This window comes from Humulus lupulus, chromosome 1, assembly GCF_963169125.1.
Source record: "Humulus lupulus chromosome 1, drHumLupu1.1, whole genome shotgun sequence".
Taxonomy (NCBI): Eukaryota; Viridiplantae; Streptophyta; class Magnoliopsida; order Rosales; family Cannabaceae; genus Humulus; species Humulus lupulus.
This window is the reverse complement of record NC_084793.1, coordinates 204,997,676-205,020,146: the sequence shown is the minus strand read 5'-3', so window position 1 is coordinate 205,020,146 and position 22,471 is coordinate 204,997,676. Positions and strand designations below refer to the sequence as shown.

General features: G+C 34.8%; 1 protein-coding gene across 1 annotated transcript; it reads left to right on the top strand.

Annotated features, from left to right (window-relative positions):
* Nucleotides 1-342: 342 nt before the first annotated feature.
* Nucleotides 343-19,617, top strand: LOC133802636 (protein TONSOKU). Its single transcript, XM_062240991.1, has 20 exons — nt 343-927; nt 1,302-2,099; nt 2,993-3,169; nt 8,479-8,570; nt 8,977-9,075; nt 9,317-9,765; nt 9,852-9,895; nt 9,981-10,130; nt 10,288-10,435; nt 11,614-11,730; nt 12,079-12,179; nt 12,449-12,572; nt 12,746-12,858; nt 15,989-16,100; nt 16,293-16,397; nt 16,486-16,552; nt 16,653-16,773; nt 16,883-17,056; nt 18,529-18,646; nt 18,737-19,617. The coding sequence occupies exons 1-20, from the start codon at nt 637-639 to the stop codon at nt 19,282-19,284; spliced, it is 3,948 nt and encodes a 1,315-aa protein (XP_062096975.1). The 5' UTR covers nt 343-636; the 3' UTR covers nt 19,285-19,617.
* Nucleotides 19,618-22,471: the final 2,854 nt, after the last annotated feature.

Genomic DNA, 22,471 nt, shown 5'->3' with positions numbered 1-22,471 from the left:
TATGATTTTATTTAGATTTTTCATTAAATTAATATTTTTTTAGTTTTAAAAATTTTTGTGTTAATTTTTTTGAATTTAAAATATTTTATTTTTTTTGGAATTTTTAATTATTTTAAAAATATTTAATAATTAAACTTTTAGGGATTAAAATAATTATTTTTATATTTTTCTTGAATTTTTAAATATTTTGAACAAATTGGAAGTTGCCACGTGTCTTATAAAGTTAGTTTTAATATTTGACTTAATAACATGATGTTGAGTACAAGAAAATCAACTTAGTTTTGTCACCATTAACAAAACTCGATTAAGAATAAAAGTATATCATAAACAAGTTTTTGTCCCAAAAAAAAAAAAAAAAAAAGTAAATAAACCAATAAAATTAAGAATTATTTTTAAAAAGCCATAAAATAAGATGTAATTTGCTCAAATATTATTTTGTTTGCTTTTTTGTCACCGCCAGAAAAATGTTTGGCGGGAAAATCACTCAACCCTCACCATCCCCCCAACCCAACCCAACCCCTCCCCAACCAAAATTCTAATTAAACAAAGAGCAGCTGAAGAAAAGCTTAAAAACTCTAAAATCCATTATCCATACAATTACTTCAAACTCGAAAACTTTTGCTTTGAAATTGTTTGATGCCTCCTTACTCGAAAATGGCTCGCGACGAATCGAAGCTGAGCGCGGCGAAGCGGTCGTACCAGAGCGCCAAGGCGGAAGGAAACCACCAGGAGGAGGCCAAGTGGGCTAATGTCATCGGCCATATCTTGAAGGATCGAGGAGAGTATGTGGAGGCTCTCAGATGGCTTCGTCTCGATTACGATATCTCTTTAAAGTTCCTGACTCAGAGGCATTGCTTCGCTTCTTGCCAGTCTCTCGGTGAGGTCTATCTTCTTCTCAAGCAGTTCAAAGATGCTCTTTCCTTTCAGGTAACTGGATTTTCTTATTTCTGATTCTACTAATTTTGTGTTTTCCTACAATCTTCATTTAGTTGAAGCAAATGGGTATTTTCGAAATAGAGCTCCAATTGAAGTTGAAATATTTTTATGTGTAATTCTTACATTCATGTATATTATTGCTGTCTTTTTTGTATACTTTTCTGATTTTGCATCCAAATGGTGCATGAATCACCTAATTTCATCATAGGTTACGTGCCACTTTGATTTTCGCAGTGGAAATATTGCTTTATATATCTATATGCCTCCTTGAATACACACATTACAAATATGCGTATAGTTCTCGTCCCTCGCGACACTCCTTCAGATTGTTGTAATAGCATTAGTTTGCTTATTTATTTTGACAGAAAAAACATTTAGAGCTTGCCAAGGATGCGTACGACCTTGTTGAGCAGCAAAGGGCCAACACTCAGTTAGGTCGTACCTATTATGAGATGCTTTTAAATTCTAAAGATGACCACCAAGTGGTGCTGAGTGCCAAAAAGTATTTTAAGTCTGCTATGGAGCTTGCACGGGTTCTGAAGGAGAACCCACCTTCTCATTCTTGTTCTTTCCTTGTGGAATATATTGATGCACATAACAATATGGGAATGCTTGAAATGGAGCTCGACAATTTTGAAGAGGCTAGAAAGATCCTGAGTGAAGGATTACAGATATGTGATGAAGAAGAGGTGATAGAAAACGATGCTGGGCGTAGCCGGCTCCATCATAACCTTGGGTTTGTTTATATGGAGCTGAGGGTGTGGGATAAAGCAAAGTTTCACATTGAGAAGGACATTGTGATCTGTAAGAAAATTGAGCATTGTCAGGGAGAGGCAAAGGGATATATCAATCTTGGTTTATTGCATTACAGAAACCAGAAGTATGATGAGGCACTTGAGTGCTACAAAAGAGCACGTGATCTGGCCAAAACAATGGAAGATGAGGATTCTTTAGTAGATGAAATTGATCAAAATATTGAATCTGCCAAAGAAGCTAAGAAAATAAATGATGAATTAAAGAAAGAAGAGCAGAATCTCAAGAAGCTTATTAGAGGTGTAACCACTGCAAGAGGAACATCTCGAGAAAGAAGTTGCCTGCTGCAACAAAACACTTCTCTCAATTGTCTAATTGATAAAGCAAGATTAATAAATTTATGGTCAAAGGTACAGTTTATACCTAGCAATCTTTGCTGCATTTTGGTTTCCTAATCACTTTATTGTTGTTCACATAAAACAATTTTCTTACAATGTCAAAGTTTTCCTGGTCTCCTTTCTCTATCACATTGATTCATGTTCTGAGGGTGGGAGTAATATGCTTTTAAGGTGTAGTGTTCAACTATATAATATTCCACATGTACTTTGTATGTCATCTAATGCTTTTGAACCTCTGTCCTATTGACTAAGTGGGACTGCATATGGTTGTCAACATAGATAATTATTATTCTTGATGTGTATATTTTCACCATCTTACAACCATGTTAACCATGAAGAAGCATCATCAACGGTTGACCATGAACACCAGACTGTGTTCGCAGTATTTACTTTGTGCCCTTTTTTAAGGGCTGGAATGTTTGTTATTTTTTACTTATATGGAAGGAATTTAGACTCTAGAGGAGCTGCTATTTCCTAACTATAAGTTTTTTGATATGGATCTTTAAGCTACTTTGTACATTGGTTTCTTAGTATGTTGGAGGCCAAGGAAGCTCTAAAAACTTGGAAGTCTTATTCATCATTGTGTCACCAGTCTTAAATTTTAGTATAATATTATGGATATTATAGTGTTTATTACACTTGTCACATTAAGATATGGAATAGAACTATCAATATCAATTTTTTTATATAGTTTATATTATATTGCGATTTATAGAAGTCATTGAAGCCTGTTATGCATTTTTATTGATTTCTTAATAGTGTTATGGGGAAAAAAGACTACTCCTCTGCATCTAATTGGTCTGAATTGATATTGTAGTCACTAGAGATGAATTTGACCTGCAGATAATTCTTGTTTTAATGGAATTTGATGTTTCTTATTTCTTCTGTTGAAATTTTATCGGCAGCTTCTTGAATTTGGAAAGAAAAAGAAGAAGATATCCAAAGAACTTGGTGACAAAGAAAAATTGAGTGATTCATTTTTGTTTATCGGAGAAGCATATGAGAATCTCAGGGAATTTAGCAAAGCTAGTAAATGGTACACAAAGAGTTGGGAAACATACAAGTCAATTCGCAACCTAGAGGTAAGATGTTGTGCAGTGATCCTCTGATGTCAATCCTCGGTAGAAATTTTTGAATGATTTTATTACTTGATATTGAAATGGTTTACAAGCTGTGAATATATACAGAAGGAAAGAAAAGACTCGATCCTCAAATTCTGTTGTGAACAGAATATCCTAAAAACTAGGACAATAAATAATAAAATATCTATACAAAGAAAGAAATAAAAATACAATATTCCTATCATTAATTTTAGTATCCTAACAAAACTTTCTATTCTAATATTTCTACATTCTCCCTCAAGCTGAGTTGTATGTATTATATAAACCCAACTTGGAATTAAATTCTTCAAAGCTTGTTCTTGGTAGAGCCATTGTTAGGATGTCTACAATTTGATTCTTTGTAGGAATATAGTTGAGTTGTACAATCTTCGAATTCACCTTTTCAGAGTTGAAGTGCCTGTCTATTTCAACATGTTTTGTTCTGTCATGGTGAATTGGATTTTTAGTGATGCTAATAGCAACTTGACTATCGTTGTACCTTTTAAACCCCTCAGAAGAGTTAATTCTTAACTCATTCATCAATCTTTTAATCCACATCCCTTCACATATACCTAGGGCCAATGCACGATATTTTGACTCTGCACTACTTCTTGAAACAACAGACTATTTTTTGCTCCGCCAGGTAACAAGATTACCCCAAACATAGGTGTAGTAGCCACTGGTTGACCGTCTGTCAGTTAGTTCTCCAACCCAACTGAACTCTGTGTAAATCTCTAAGTCTCGATTGTTGTGCCTTTTGAAGTGCAAACCAAGACCTGGAGTCATCTTTAGATGCCTTAGAATTAGATAAACGGCTTCCAAGTGCTCCTAACAAAGACTATGCATATGTTGACTGACTACACTGACAGAGAAAGCGATATCAGGCCTAGTATGAGAGAGGTAGATTAGTTTTCCTACTAATCTTTGATAACTCCCCCTCTCTACTGGAATTGATTCCCCACTTCGGTTGGTTCTCAAGTTTGGATCCATTGGAGTGTCTGCAGGTTTGCTCCCAATTATTCTAGTTTCTAAAGATCTAGAATATACTTTCTTTGAGATATAATAATTTCATCTCTAGATCGGACTACCTCCATCCAAGAAAGTATTTGAGTAGTCCTAGATCTTTTATCTCAAATTCGGAGGCAAGAAGTCTTTTGAGATTCAAACTTTCACCTGAGTCATCTTTAGTTAGGATAACGTCATCTATGTAAACAATGAGAATTGCCAGCTTCCTTGTTGGAGAAAACTTTACAAACAAGGTATGATCAACTTGGCATTGAGTGTATCCAATCTTTACAACTGACTTTGCCAATTTATCGAACCATACTCGAGGTGACTGCTTTAAGCCATAAGGGGATTTGAGAAGTTTGCACACTACCCGACCTTTGGAGTGTTTTTCTAGTCCTGGTAGAACCTCCATATAGACATCTTCCAATTCTCCGTTTAGAAAAGTATTTTTAACATCCAACTGATATAAAGACCAGTCACAATTCACAGCAAGTGATAACAAAACTCTTACTGTGTTAAGTTTAGCAACAAGAACAAAAGTCTCGTGATAGTCAACACCGTATGATTGAGTGAACCCCTTGGCAACCAATCGAGTCTTGAATTTGTTGATGCTCCCATTTGAGTTATATTTAACTGTAAAAATCCACTTGCACCCAACTGCTTGCTTTTCGTGAGGCAACTCAGTGGGAACCCATGTACCATTTTTCTCAAGTGCTTTAATCTCTTCATCGACTGTAATTTTCTATTTTGGATCTTTCAAGGCCTCATAGATGGTTGTAGGAATCTGAACATGATCAAGAGAAGAGACAAAAAACTCGGTACATAGGAGTTAGTTTCCCATAAGCAACGTATTTTTCAATAGGATGACGAGTGCGAGATGTAACACCTTTCTGATGAGCAATAGGTAAATCAAGATCGTTATCAATAGGAGAAACTAACTCATGAGTTATGGAATCCATACCTTCAGTGTTTTCAAGGTCAAGAGAGCTTAGATGTGTGTCTGAACGGTCCTTGTCTTGCATGTTGACCACTATATTCCCAACTTTTCTCCTTGTATAAACACGAAGTTCTTTGTTTCCTACGTCAAGTTGTGCTCAATTTTGAAGGGGTGATGAATTTGGAAGATTGTTGGTATTTTCTGAAGGAGGATTGATTGATGGACTATTGACTGAAGGATTGTTTGTGAAAGGAGAGGTAGACGGGTTGACAACACTATTTGGAACGCGACTTTGTTGGTTGTGCACAGGTGGATTTAGCTTTGAAGAGGGAAAGAGATCAGTTGATTTGGGAACAGTAGGATGCTCATGTGTCATGATATTAGGCTGTGAAAAAACAGTTTGATTATCTTGAAGAGTTTCCCAGAGCTGATATTCCCTTGAATTCTCCCCCTGAATATCAACCCTTGGAAAGAAAGATTGATGTTAAAAAAATGTGACATCCACAGTGTTGTAGACTCTTTTGGTAACTGGAGAGTAACACTTGTATTCCTTCTGAGTATTGGAATACCCAATAAAGATACATTTGAGAGACTTGGGATCAAGTTTTGATCTTGCATGATCGTAGATATGGACAAAAGCAGTGCAACCAGAGACTTTGAGTGGTACCTTTGAGGAGAAGGCTGAGATATGAGGATATAAGGACAACAACACATTTTTTGGGGTATTAAATTGTAACACAGTTGGGCATACGATTAATTAGGTAGGTAGCAGTAAGTAATGCTTCCCTCCAAAAAAATTTTGGGGCATTTTTTGAAAACATAATAGCTCGTGAAACATCAAGAAGATGTCTATTTTTCCTCTCGGCTACTCCATTTTGTTGTGGAGTATCAACACATGAGCTAATATGAATGATTCCTTAATCCAACAAGTATAGGCCAAGGATGGAGTTAAAATATTCCTTCCCATTGTCAATTTTCCAAACTTTAATTTTTTGATTGAATTGATTTTGAATTATGGAATGGAATATTTTAAAAATAGATGCAGTTTCTGATTTTTCATACATGAGAAAAGTCCATGTTGTTCGAGTGTGATCATCAATGAAGTATACAAACCATCTAGAGCCATTAATACTTTTAACCCGTGAGGGTCCCCAAATGTCACTGTGTATCATTGTAAAAGGTTGTGAAGGTTTATATGAAGTGCTTGAAAAAATATTTCGATTATGTTTTGCAAGTTGGCACACTTCACAATGAAACAAATTTGACCTTTTATTGATAAATAAATGAGGAAATAGTTTTTGAAGATAACCAAAGTTTAAATGTCCAAGGCGTAAATGTCATAACATAACAAGACTTTCACTAGGAATAGAAACAAAATTAAAAATAGACTTGAAAACAGAATTAGAAACACAACTGAACTTGCAAACTTGTTTATTTGTAGAATTGTCCTTGAGAAGGTAGAGACCATCATGCAATTCAGTACTGCCAATCACCTTCCCCGAGCTCCCAACCTGAAATTCACAAATGGTAGGGTAAAATTTAGTCACACATTTAAGATCTCTAGTGAGTTTGCTAATGGATAGAAGATTGCAATGTAATTTAGGGACAAAGAGAACAGATGAAAGAAGGTCATTTGATAATTTTACAGATCTGGTCCCTAAAACTTTTGAAAGAGATCCATTAGCAATTCTGACTGTATGAGATTGAGTACACGGTTTGAAGGTGGTGAAGACTTGTAAATCACCTGTCATGTGATCAGATGCCCCAGAATCAACTATCCAAGGACCTGAGTTGGAGTGAGCAGCAAATGCATGAGAGGTTGTACCTTGTGGACTCATCAGGCTGACATTAGCTTCGGCTAAAGGTAAAGTAGATTGCTTTTGTTGAGTCATCTGCCCAAGAAGCTTCTGTAGTGCATCAAGTTGATCCTTGAAGATAGAACTGACCTCACTAGATGCGCCTTCAGCAGTGGTAGCCACATTAGCACGCCCTTGATCTGGTCAGGATTGAGGTTTCCAATCTGCTGGCTTGCCATGAATCTTCCAGCAAGTGTCACGAACATGGCCATGTCGTTTGCAGTGGTCACACCAAGGTCTGCCCTTCCAAGTTCTATCATCTTGAGAGGAGGAATGAGTGAGCATTGCAGATCCATTAGAGTGCACTGTCGAGTTCAACATCAACTTTAAGTGACTTTCCTCCGTTCTGACTTCATAAAAAGCTTCACGGATGGAAGGGCATGGTTTGAGACTCATAATTCTCCCTCTAACCTGATCGAGGTCCTCATTCAGCCCTAATACAAATCTAAAAGTTATCTTTTTCTCGACAATCTCTTTGTATAAAGCAGCATCATTATGGCACTTCCAAGAATACACTTCAAACATATCAAGTTGTTGTAAAAAACGTGTGATAGTATTATAATACTATCACATTAGAGTCTCCCTGTTTAAGTTCAAACAGTTTAGTTTCTGTTTCAAAAAGTTCAGAAGTAGGTGTCACGGGCTGTCTCCCAAAGAGTTTGAGCAGTCCGATAGAGAAGAAAATTCTCTCCAATCTCAGGAAGCATGGGGTTGCTTAACCAAGACATTACCATGTTGATCTCGGTTTTCCATTGTTGATAAGTAGGATCTGTTTTCTTGGGTTCCACGATTGCACCAGTAAGATATTCATCCTTCCCTCAGCCAGAGATATACATGATGACAGATTGAGACCATTGAAGGTAGTTTTTCCCGCTGAGTTTGTGACAAGTAATCGGGAGAGGAGAACTATCAAGGACATGGGAAGGATTTGGAGTAGTGATGGCACTGGGATCTGATTTGGATTGATTTTTTGAGGACACTGATTCGACTAGAGTGGAGTCAGTAGGAGAGGCCATTGAAATCAAGTGGGATTGATGAAGAAAATGGCAGAGAAGAGACTAGGGTTCAGATGCAAGCTCTGATACCATGTAGAAATTTCTGAATGATTTTATTACTTGATATTGAAACAGTTTACAAGTTGTGAATATATATAGAAGGAAAGAAAAGACTCGATCCTCAAATTCTGTTGTGAACAGAATATCATAAAAACTAGGACAATAAATAATAAAATATTTATACAAGGAAAGAAATAAAAATACAATATTCCTATCATTAATTTCGGTATCCTAACAAAGCTTTCTATTCTAATATTTCTACAATTTCACAAGGAAATTGTTGAAAAATAGGCAAATAAATATTTTCTAATTATAATCTTTGATGTATTCTTACTAGTTTAGGTATTCTTACTACTAATTAAGCGTGGGATTTGTAGTTCATTTATTTACTTGTGTTCTTTCATGAATTTTTACTCTGGATTGGTGGCATTTCAGGGGCAGGCAATGGCACTACTTAGTATTGGCAATGTTTTGGATAGTGCTGGTAAATGGAAAGATGCATTGAAAGCATATGAAGAATGCTATAGGTCTGATTCTTCTAGTGGGAATTTCTTATAGTTTTGATTCTGTTTCTTTGTTTGTCCTTTGGAGTTTGGAGGTTACAAATGATAACATTATTATATTATTAAAGGCAATGCATAATCAAATTGTAAATGCAGACTCTTAATATTTAAAAGATTCTGAAATGTGTTCCAGATGGTTTAGCTGTGCCTTGAATATTCTGAGTGATGTTTTAAATTAGTTTATACAGAGACTAGTTTTTTCAGCATGAGGATTTTCATATTTCTGTTCTTTATCTATATTTTACTATCGTGGCTTTTGCTTGTTGCTGGTTTCATTTTACATTATTATTGTTTCATTAATTGTTCTAGGACAAGAAAAGAGATATCCTTGATTTATATTAATCTACACTCATATAATTTTGTGTCCCAGGATTGCCATTGAAGCTAAACTTGATTCTATTCAACTTAAAGCTCTGGAGAATATGAATTATAGCCACCTGATAAGGTTTAATAATCTCGATGAGGCCAGGTAAATGCAGTTTATGTAACCTTCTCACTAGTATCAACTCTTGCTTCAATTTTTGTGAGTGTTGAAATCAGGATCTTATGTAGTGCAGAAATATTGTTAACTCTATTAATTAAGATTTCCCTGGAAGGGGGTCAATCTTTGCTCTCTCCAGAAGCAAAGTAAGGGGCATTTATTTGGCTTTTGCATAGAGTAATGCCTTGCGTAAGTTTTTTCACTGATTAAATAAACTCCTGCCTTACAGGAAGTATCAGCTTCAAATTAACAAGTTAAAAGAATTGGAGGATAAAGAGCTTGGAAAACAGGATATGGTGGAGAATTACTGCTCAGAAACTGACACTGAAGGGAGCACTCATATCTCAAGTGACAGATCGAATACATGTGACTCACCTGACACCTTGGCTGGTGTAGAAGAGATGAGCGATGATGCACCTTTGATTTCACTTATTCAGCCCACCAGGAGTTCACCCAAAACCAAGCCAACTTATATTGGAAAACAAAATACATCTTCAAATTTCATCAAAATTTCACCAAGAGGTTCCTCTAGATCAATCAGTAATCAGGAGACAGTTGGCCGTAAACGTGTTCGTGTAGTGCTTTCTGATGACGAGGATGAAACATTTGTTGAAGTGGAGCGCTCTAATGCCAGGACTCTAGGTTACCAAGTAGAGGATGTTGCTACATCTGATGAATGTAGGTTTTAGTCATAGCTGATTCAAGACTCCAACAATGATTAATTTGAAACAGAATACTGATTTTTTTTTTCTTATTGGTTGCAGTTAAAAGTAAAAGTGATACAGTCAATCCTGGTTGTATGATTCAGGTAAAGTAGCCTATGCACTATTCTTAGAGAACATTATTGGAGTGTTGTAATGGTATATAAAAGCCTAACTCTTTGGGTTTTGTAGGCTGTGTCGGGAGTTGTTTCCAAACACACAAACATGTCCAACACTCCTGTTAACATTGAAGAAAGCTCCAGTTCATACAAAAATACAGGTCATTTTGTTTCCACTCAAAATGGCGAAGGTCATAGATCTTCAAGCTCTAAAGAACATGATGTGAGTGATTCTCTTGTGCCTTGTGATGATATGTTAATGCAGTCCTGAATATGGCTCTATCATGTTGTTTAGAGAACTCAAGTTTTTGTTGCTGTAATTTTGTCATTGTTTGAGTTGTTAAGTTTTACTAATTTTTGGTTGCTTGTACTAATTTCAGCAATGCATTACTGTCAAGGTTGACACAGAGCTGATACATGTTGAAGCTGGAGTATTTGTGGCAACGGATAAATTGAGTATTGAGTCTTTGAAGGTTGAATTGGCATGCTTATACTACTTGCAACTCCCAGTGGAAAAACAATCAGAAGGCAGGCTCTGGATTCTGAATTTAACATGCTTCATATTGACTGTAATTGCTCCAAGTTGAATGATAGGATTTTGCACAGGAAAATAGCAAAACACAGTAAGAATTAAGAACACAGAAAACTTGTATTGATATCCCATGAAATTTGAGAGCTTGGTCTGTCCTACACGGAACAAAGCTCAAATTACAACCTGCCTTTCTTAGCTCAACATTCAACATTCCAGCTGTATCCTTCCCCTACCCTTGAACAGAAACAAAAAACTCCCATGCTAATAATTTATTAGAATATTCCCTTAGGGATAGCCAATCACACTAAGATGATGTGTCCTTATGGTTCCTTTTAGCACTGTAAGCCCAAGGAAATTCACACACGACACATAGATGGTGGTATTTGAGCCACTACCCTTCTCCCAAGAGCAATAGCTCCTAATCCAAATTCATACAAAACATATCCTTTTAATCTCTTTTACACCATTTAAATACACTATATATTTGAAAACCTTTTACACTTCCCCAAAACCACCTATGCTCTTTTATTACAAAATATAACTAATCTTCTAGAAAGTTTTCACACTCCCCGCCACGCTTATCATTGAATTCTCAGCAATTAAATAATCATGCAAATGGAAAGTGACATTGTTGGAATGAAATTATTTTTACCACAACTGAATAATTCTCACTGCACAGAAACAGAACAGACAAAGCATCTGTTTTGATATAATTTTATTAATGTTTAAGCTCTCCATTGTAATTTGTGCTTCACGTATGGTTCATTATGGTCAAAATATGTTTGGCTAATTCGTGCTTCACATATGGTTCATTATGGTCAAAATATGTTTGGCACTAGAGAATTTACAGATGACTGAGACGTATGAAGTAGCTACTTTGCACGAAAGCTTCTCCCATTAATGGTGTTGATGCTGAAATAGACTGATTCTAATTTCTGGAATTGAATTGACTCCAGATCAGTTGTTAGTCCCTGTTGCGAAGATATAATGCTTTTCATAAGGGCAGTATAGTTTTTCTTTGGCCTAGTAGGCCATCTCAAGTAATGTAGGAATTTGCTGATTCTGTACATATAATTTTTTGTCATGTTTGTGCATTGATACTCTATATATGGCAGTGTACATCAATAATAATTTTCTTTGATTTTATACTAATAAGTAAATTTTCTTTTGCCAGGTTTGCTTCCCATAATTCAGCATATAAGATGGGGTGATAGAGTGCTTGAATCATTAGAAACAATTGAAACTATAAAGGATCAAATGGGCAAAGTCTTGGTTGAAGCTTTCTTAGATGGTACATATACTGCTTTAACCACATTCCTTCACGTTTTATTCTGGTCGTTGTCGTTTCCTATAGTTTGAAATTATCATGTTGGAGTATTTGTACTTGTGGGGACAGTTTTTATTTCATACATACAATTTTGATATTTTCCTTTCATCTAAACGTGACCTTCTAGCATTTTGTCATGTCCAAATAGTTGATAAGATCTCAGGCATTAGATATTATTAGACTATGATTTTTCTTGTTTAGTAGTAACATCAATGCACTATCACCTTACAAACATTTCCCAGCAACACCATTAAGTAATTTTTATTTTTTATATCAATTAGATTTATCAATAACGTTACATGACTGTTGCAGGATGGGTTCAGAAGCGTTTGATAAAACAATACATAGACGGCTGCAAGGAGGTATCAGAAACACCCAATATGAAGTTGTTAAAGAAATTATATGATTTAGAGGTAATAGTTGAATTACATGGTAGTGGAAATTGTTTGATGCTCTTTCACTAATATTAAATTTTGTAGTGCTAGGTTGCCTGTTGTACTCCCTCTAAGAAATCGTGTTCCCAAAACTAAGAGCTTTTATAATTAAAAAGGCGGAACTTGTATTATTATGTTTCTTTTTATCTGTAAGCATTTGCATAGGACACTCAATTACATGATGCTAAATGGCAATCTTGGAATCATGATGGATTTCAGAAAATAGATGTATTTGTTGGGTATGACAGGTTTCAGATGATGAAATTACTGTATCCGACTGTGAATTGCAAGACTTATCAGTAACCCCTCTGCTCAACGCCTTGCAAACCCACAAAACATTTGCAATGCTGGACCTTTCTCACAATTTATTAGGTATTTACATCTCATTGATAGCCCGTCTGTAGTTTTGTGGTGTCTATGAACTGAGGATACCGATACACTAGCATTTTCTTCAATGCTCTCAAACATGACCAACGCTACTCAGCTAAGAAATAAGAAGTTATCTATATGTGGGTAATGTTATCCATTTACTCATTGGTCCCCAGGAAATGTAACTATGGAAAAGCTTCAACGAGTATTCACATCCTCAGGCCAAAAGTATGGTGGGTTGACATTGGATCTGCATTGCAATCTGTTTGGTCCAACTGCTCTGTTTCAGGTATGTAACCATTTTTTGCTTGTTAAAGTCTTATGTCTTTGTGTATGGTCTTCTAGAATTAATGATGCTTTTTATTCAACCACTTGCTAAAGTAAGTAGTAAGTTTGACCTTTATTCGAAATTATCCTGTATGGAGGCATAGTAATGATATTTTAGGGCTACATGTCAAAAGTAAAAATTTGGTTATTTAAATTTTTTAGGAAGCTAGACTCTCTTTCTCTCTCCCATCAAGATACCTCAACGTTCCTTTACTAATCCATTTGCTGTGGACATTACTATAACTAAACCCAAAAAGATTTAATGTGGAAATTCTAATATATATTTTACACTTTTGCATTTCTCTGTCAATTTATTTTTTTGGGTAGTGACAATCATGATGGAATTATGAGCCCTTGGAGTTTGTGTAGCAGTTTGACTTGTGGTTTGCTCTCTTGTGATATGGAGTACAATTATTTATGGCCACCTACTTGGTGAATAGGCATGAGTTTACATGCTTATAATTTGTTTTATAGGATTTGGCAAGGGCTTCAATTTCAATTTTGAGCATGTAAAAACGGATTGAGGAGGTTTTTGAGATAACCAAGGAAAAAATAAGAGATGGAAGTATGATTTAGGAAAATTGCAATAACTATACTCCGTGACACCAATATTACTAATTGTATTACCCAAATAATATTTTGGGATTATATCATTTTGGGTCCCTGTGTTTTAGCTTAATACAACAATGGATCCTATTTTTGACCCTATGTTTTTTTCAAATGGTTAAAAATGGTCATTTGAATTTGAATTTTGTCAAAATATTTTTGCTTATTGACTTGGGAAATGTGTAGATCTCTGACGGACATCAATTAGTATAGGGTTAGATTTGAAAATAGTTTAACCAAATTTGGGTTCGGGGGACATTTTTAACCATTTGACAAGATACAGAGTCCAAAAATGTATTTTTTTTAAAATAGAGAGCCCATTGTGGAATTAGGCTAAAACACAGGGACCCAAAATGGTGGACCCTGATGTTTTTCACAAAACTATTCTTCTAGCTACTGTAAAAGGCCCAATTACCCCTAACTAAGCATAACATATTAAGAAATTTCTTTCATTTCATAATTCCTAAACAAAAATAAAGAACCAAAATCTTTACATGTTATCTCATCTCAATTTTTTTTTATGTTTTGGCATCACAAATTTTGATTTAAGATCTTTCATCCTCAACTCTCTCCCATTGCAACTTTTCATGTTATCTATGGCATCTTTTCGCTTCGTCTTTGACAATTTATCACAAAGTTGAAGGAGTTGATCAAAAAAATTATAATGGGTAAGTGAATGTGTTGTTCAAGTGTATAGGTGTGTTATAAAATAGTTTTTAAGAATATTATTATTATTATTTTTATTTGTTTTGTGCTGAAAAATGACTAGAAAAATAATTTTGCATTGAGTTGATGATTTTTTGTCAAAAATCTAACTTCTTTATGAATTTCTGGTTTGAACTAGGTTCGAACCTAGTTCGGATATGGTTTGAACTAGCCTTGCATCTTAACGTGTACCTAACACTAAGTTTGGCAAGAAGGAAGGAGTGTTGGAAGGATGGAGAATTTAAAAAGGACTGAGAGGATAATTATTTTCTTTAATCTTGTTTGGTATTGAGGGGGAAAAGATAATGATGGATTTAAAATTTAAATGCATAACTATTAAATTATCTATTATATAATATGGGAAAAACTATGATGTTGACAAAAGTTGATTTCGGCAGGTGGATAGTTATAAATTCTAATTTTTCACTATCATAATGTATATTGTAGTCATTTAGAATATCCCACCAATTTCAAGAAATTTTGAATAATTTACGGTGCCAAAAATAAGGTTCAAACAATCGAATTTTTCACTCGATCCTGTTTTTGAGTGTTCGCGTGCAACAAGCTGTTTGAACCTTGTTTTTGACACCGTAAATTATTCACAATTTCTTGAAACTTTGTGGGAAGTTCTAAATGACTACAATATACACTATCATAATGACAAATTAAAATTTATAACTATCCACATATTGAAACCAACTTTTTTCAACACTGTAGCTGTTCCCTATATAATATATGTTTAATTTTAATTAAAGGATGTATGTAATTTTTTCTAAAAAAAATTGTCAAATTCTAGAATTTTTTTATTTTTGGAAGGATTAATTTTGGAGGATTTGGAGGAGACTTCTTCCCTCCATCTCTCCTCTCCCTCCCACTTTCTCTCTTGCCAAACAAATGATTTTGGCTCTCCACCCACTCCTTTCCCTCCTATCCTTTCTATCCTTCGAAAATTCCCTCCTACCAAACATAGGGTAAAACATGGTTCAAACCCATTCCTATTCATCCACCTTGTCATGCTTGGAAGGCCTTTTTTTATAATCAACAGTCTATAACACAGATTTTGGAATGAGAAATAAATCCCTACATGTTCAATACTTTAAAAATAAGTGATTTTACACGGGGAAATATTTGATATAAACATATTCTTATTTTTCTTCACAAGTGAATCCAAATTTATTAAATAATTCAAACAACATACCTTGAAACATCATTAAGATGAGAAAGATGGAAACTTGGGGTGGCTGGCGGTGGCGACTATGAAAGTTGGTGGCGAGAAGCTTTGAACTAGAAGAGGAAAAGGACGGCCTGCGGTGAGCTTCATGGGTCGGCAGTGGCAGCTTGAACTTATGGAGGGAGGTGGCTGAAAATTTTTGGAAATAAAACCCCCTAATTTTCATTCAGGGATAAAATTGTTTATAAAAGTCATTTTCTTAAAAAAACACATTAAGCTAGGGAAATATTTAATATGTATATTATGGGGCATAGTTGTTATAGTTTCCCTATGCTTTTAATTATCCATCTCCACAGCTGTAAAGGAGAGTTGGTGATTCCACAGGAGAAATGGGAAAGAAGAATGCTAACCTGTTAAAACTTGTTCACTAGGCCTTCTTCTCAAGGGGAAAAAAGAGGTGTTTTCTGGGAATTGTGGTATAAATTATGTGTATCTGGTAAAGTCAATGATGTTTGGAGAGATTGTTAACTGGATTTTGTGTTTCATTTCACAGTGATCATGAAAAAGTAATAATGTTTTATTTTCCATAATGAATAAAATGGTATTTCAGGTTTGTGAATGTCCTTTGCTATTTGCTCGATTGGAAGTCCTTAATATGGCTAGCAACCGCCTCACTGATGCTTGTGCATCCTACCTATCAACTATACTGCGAAATTGCCGAGGTACTTTTTCTTAGTAATCCTGCTGCCCAATAATTCCAATATGCTTTCAGAAAATTTTAGTACCTTATCAATAACTTGGAATAGTGTTGGTTCTTTTTGGAATGTTGGAGGATTTTCTTTTTGGTCAATGCGAATATTTGTAGACATCTGCCTGTTTCTTCTCGTACGCTTCAGCTTCGCTTTTGTTTGTAGCCCTTTGTAGCTTAAATATAGAAGGCTGTGCCATAACGTCTAGAACAATTCAAAAGGTTGCTGATGCCTTAGATGCTGGATCGGTCCTCGAACAATTATGTATTGGTAAGTTTTCTTATTGTTTTGGTGATGACAGTGTCCTTTGATTTCTTTATTTTTAAATGAAAAGGTTGCTCAACTTTCTCTCTTACAGGACATAACAACCCTGTATCTGGAAATGCCATTGTTAATTTACTGGCCAAGCTTACTGCCTTGAAAAGGTTTGAATCAATTTTTAAACTTCATTATTGTTTTCTCACATATTGTAGATATGCTGCCTACTGAAGAACAAATGTTTCTTTTTCCTAATTCTTTCAATAGTTTTTCAAAATTGAGTCTGAATGGTTTGAAGCTAAGCAAGCCTGTAGTTGATAGCCTGTGCCAGCTTGCTAAAACCTCTTCTTTGTCAACATTGATGCTTGGAAAGACTGGTATTGGAACTGTGAGTGAATTCTACTTCATTTCAAAAGCACAATTACGTTATTGTTTATATTCTGTAGAGTTCATGTTGCATTTTCTCCTATACTGACTGGTATGATCTTTTCTGGCAGGAAGGGGCTTTAATGATTACAGAGCTTATGTTCAGTGGAACTGAGGAGTCTGTAAAACTTGATCTTTCATATTGTGGACTTACATCTGAATACATTTTCAAAGTAACCGCAGATATGTCCATTGTTTGTTGCATTCTTGAACTCAACCTGGCAGGAAATCCCATTACACAGCAGGTTTGCTATTTTACGCTGTATTTTTTCATTGATGTAACTGAAAAAATATATATATATTCGGGAGGAAAGATTCAAGTGTTAAATACATTTATATTTGTAACCAATCACAGAAGATTTTTTTTAAATTTTTTTTTATTTTTGAAGGGTAGCAATTACTGAATATTGTTACTCATATCGTCCAATTTATGCCATATGGGATATCATTCAACTTCATTTGATATAATCTAGAACCTGTCAATTTTGACGAATCATCAATCTTTATAGATTGGTTTTCTTTTCTTCAACGTTTCCTCTATCAAATGGTAGTCTGAGATTGCATAATTTTCAACTGTCATAACATGTAGCCTGATCTTCCATGGTCATATGATTGGACTTTCTGGCTTTGAATAATCATGTCAAAACATGTTTTGTGACTAATCTGATCACTTGAGCTATTGATTCTCGCTAGTGACTTCGTCATATTTGGCATGGTCTTTTTAGACCGAATTATCTTATTCCTTATTTGATTACAATTACCTTTTTTGTAATATTCCTTTCTTGAGGGCTTTGTTGTTTTTTTCCTTCCTAATCATCCATCTTAGTAAATTTATTTAATATTCCTTCTTTCTTTCTTGCATATAGTACAATCAATAACACAAAATTCTGTATAACTGATATATATTACAGTGCTGGTTTGAAATAGCTTTGTTAAGAGGCTTCATTGATAATTATGCATGTCTGATATCACCGGCTATCAAGATAGAATTAGTTCTCTCTCACATTCTTTTTATCTTGTGACCTTTGTTGGGCTGTCTTTGGCTTCACATATTAGTATCTCTACCAAACAGCATAGAGAAGGAATATGGTATTTGTGTTAAGGCATGACTTCAAATTCTAGGAAGAAAAATTCAAGGATGATCTGATACAATTATATGTCGATCAAGTTAGAATACAATATATCCTCTATTCTTTAATGCTTAAGAAAAAAAAAATGGAATTCCTATGACACCCTATGTTTGGTAGAAATGAGAGAAAATAGAAGGGAAAGAAAATATAGGAGAGATAGAAAATTAGAAGGAAAGATAGGAAAATATATATCTTTGTTGGTTGTTGGGTGTGTAGGAAGGAAAGAAAGTTGACTTAGTGGAAAATTACTATATTTATTGTTAAATTATCAATATAAAACGTTTTTTTGTAAAATTAATTTAGTAATTTTGCACTTTTATGCTTTTGTGTAACTTTTTCTCTCCATTTTTCTTTCCAATTTTGATGTGAAAATTTTTATGGGTCTCATCAATGCTCTTCTCTTATACTTTCTTTTCACTTCTCTCTTGTACTTTCTTTTCTCTCCCCTTCTACTCTACCAAACATAGGGTAAGAGTTCCCTTATCCCTACATAAATTGTGGGAAAGGTGAAAAGAAAAATTTATTCCCAGTTAGTGTTCTCATTCATATTCTATTGTTCTAGCCTGAAATTAATTTATGTAAAACAGGGCACAGGCGCTTTATCATCAATGCTTTTGAACCCTCAGTGTTGCCTGAAGGTTTTGGTGTTAGAAAAGTGTCAGCTTGGTGTTGCTGGAATTCTACAAATACTTCAAGCTTTAGCAGGTGAAAAACCTGAATCCAACTTTTGCTTTCAGATGTATTTAATATGTAAACTGCTTTACTCACGAATAGTTTGATTGATGTTTTAAATAGATAACAACTCTCTTGAAGATCTCAATCTTGCTGCCAATGCTGACACTGATCGACATAATACTCCACAGCATGACATAACAACAAAAGGCTGCACCACAGAGATCACAGAGATTGTGCAGCCAAAGACTAACATAACCGAATCCTCTCCCAAGATGCGTACACTGGAGGAAGTTGTGCCTACTCAACAGTGTTTATGCCCCGAGGACGATGAATTAAATCAGCTCGAAATTGCTGACAGTGAAGATGATCATATTAGAGTTGAAGCTGCGGCTTCTGGAATTGACGACAGCTGTGCAAGTTCATGTCAAAGAAACTCATCTCGAGAGTGCCAACTTGTTCTAGAGCTTTCTACTGCCATTAGAATGGCCAAGAAGCTGCAATTACTGGATCTTAGCAAAAATGGTTTATCAACACAGGCTATAGAGTTGTACGCAGCATGGTCAAGTTCAAGGCCTTGTCCTGCTTACAGGCATATTAAGGACCGAACAATCCATTTGTACACAGAGGGTAAGAAGTGTTGCATAAGATCCTGCTGCAAAAAGGATTGATTCTTTTATCTGCTATAGTTTTCTTCGGAAGGGAATGGTTCAAAATAGTTTTACTGCTAGTGATTTTGGTTAATATAATTGACAAGCAGTTTCTGAATTGCCATTATAATGTTCTTCGATGATGAATGTTGCAGGGACACATGATTTGCTATTGTATAGTTGGGCGTAGTCCGATTAAATCATAGATTAATTCTTTCAAATTGTAGTTCGTCTATGTAACAGATTTACAACGGGATCTAGTTTGTATTCCTGCCATTATGTATATTGTATAAGCCTTATAATTATTAAGATATTAATCCATGTAATAAGTTACTAGCTCAAATTATAAGCGGAGCATATTGTTTTAGAGATTTTTTCATATACGGACAAAAAAAAGGGGCAAAATAACGCTTATATGGCTGACTTTTTTTTTTCTAAAATCCGGAAGCTCTTAAAAAATAACAAAAATATGCAATGACCGATGATTGACGAAAACGCTCAATCAACCATGCCGCACCATTGATCGCGATCGAAGTTACAGGAAAACAACAAATAGATCAAAAGCTCAGTCAATCCAAAACAAAATTCATCAAAAACTCAAATAAAAAATGCAAAAAAAATAAAGAAAAACAACTAAATGCCAGATAAACCCACAATCGACCTCTATGGATTCCGACAATCTTTCTTTTGCAATCAGCAGGAAATCATCCAACCCAAATGAAGTTGGCAAAATTAACTAAAATTCACACAAATTAACTCTTAAACAAATTTCAATTCTCAGGTACGTTGTGTTGAAATGATGTTATTTATATAATTAATTCATTTAACTTGGTTGTTTGGTTGATTATAATATTTTACTGTTATTTATTAATATCCGAGATTGCTTTCTAGTTGATTTTGGTAGGAACAAGATTCTTCAATTTCTTAGAAATACAATGAAAACAACGAGGATGTTTTATTTTAAATTTACTGTTAAACATTTTTTCTTGTGTTGCTCTTGCATTGTAGCTGCGCTACATTGACTCGACAAATAATATTAAATGAATTATAGCCACCCATAACATTATAATTTTACCACAAAAACTGTGATAATCTACATTCTCAGGCAATGGAATCAATACCAATTCTGGTGCAAAGCAAATGACACTGGGATAACAACAAAAATTATGTTGATTTTGAAGCAAGTGGACAATTAATACAAAAAGACTGGATATAAGGATCTTGTTTAGAAACTATGTCAGCAATTGTAGAACAATCCAGAAACAACAACAATTCAACTACATTATCAAGTGAAAGAAGTTTACCCACCACTAAAAATAGTTGATGGTGATACTCTCAAATTTTACATGCAACTCAAAATCAAAGAAGCAGATTTCACAAAGTATCCCTTATGTGTCAACACAGTGGAAAATATGGAAACAACATCAAACCTACTCTTTTTCAACCATAGGGAATCTACAATAATAGAAGACATGCCACTGATTGAAAATGGTCCACGAACAACTGAATCAACAACAGAACAACCCCAAGAAACCACAGAAGAATACACTGAGATGTTTGACATCATCGACTATGCGAAAATAGTCACTCAAGAAATGATAGAGCAACTCGAAAACAACCATCACAAAGAAACTCAAGTCAACATTGTAGATGATCTGGTGATAACCAAACCTCAACATCAAGAAGTTGAAACTGGCCAAATATACAAAGATAAAGCAACACCAAAGACTGTTCTCAGCTACTTCGCAATTAGAAATCACATCCAATACAAGGTACAAAAATCATGCACAAGAGAGTACACTATTGTGTGTTTGGATGAAAATTGCAAGTGGTACCTAAGAGCATCTAGGAATGGAAACACATGGTCGTTCATCATCAGGAAGTACTAAAAAATACACACATGCTCCCTGGAAATACGATTCAACGATCAACACCAAACAACATCAAAATTAATTGGAGAGTGTATAAAGCCAAAGTTCCTCAACATCAAAACAACATGCACACCAGTAGACATCAGAGGTGATTTGAATGACAGATATGGGATCAAAATGAATTATATGAAAGCTTGGAGAAGTAAAGAGAACGCTCTGAACAATTTAAGAGGAAAATCAAATGAATCCTATACCCTGATTCCAAGTTACTTGCAAATGTTGCAAAAGACAAATCCCGGGTCAGTGGTAGACTTCAAAACAGTTGAAGACAACAATTTGTTGTTCATATTCATGGCATTGAATTCATCATTGCAAGGCTGGAACAAATGCAAACCTATAATAGTTGTTGATGGAACTTTCCTAAAGGCAACATACGGGGGACTTTGCTTTCTGCCGGTGCACAAGATGCAGGAGGTAAAATATTTCCACTAGTTTTTTGTATTGCTCATTCTGAGAATGATTCTTCTTGGGAATGGTTTTTTTTTCACAACTAAGATAGGCGTATGGCGTTAGAGAAAACATGTGTATCATCTCAGATCGACACGAAAGCATCATCACAGCAACAAAAAAAAAAATACCCAGAAATCACTCATGGATTTTGCATGTTCCATCTGCTAAGCAACCTGAAATCAACATATAAGAAACATGCAAAGAAATACATGGAACCATTCACTAGGGAAGTAATAGCATACACAAAGGCAAAATTTGAATATCATATGAAGGAACTTGATAGTTTGGATAAGTGCATTCTTCCTTATATGCAAAAAGTTGGATATCACAGATAGTCAAGGTTCCACTCAACAAACAATAGGTACTCCACAATGACATCAAACATTGTAGAATCACTGAACGCAACAAATTTAGCTGCTCGAGAGTTTCCAATAACAACACTTTTAGAATGCTTATGTGGATTACTACAAGAATGGACATACACAAACAGGAAAAATGCATAAAATACATTCACGAAATTGACACCACCTGCCAAGGAGAAAATGAACAAAAACTACATATACTCGTTGAGACTTACAATAATTTTTTTTTGTATACAATTTTTTACATCTTGAAGAATTTCTCTAGTTGCTATAATATTGTTATAGTGTTGCTCTTACATGCATTAAACATTTGTCTTCCAGTTAATTAACAAAACTTTCGTATTGAAATACAGGTAAAACCATCAAATGAATATCTATTTAAGGTGGATAAAGAAGAAAAATCATGGATTGTAAACCTCAAAGATAAAACATGCACATGCAATAGATTTCAAATGGATGAGATGC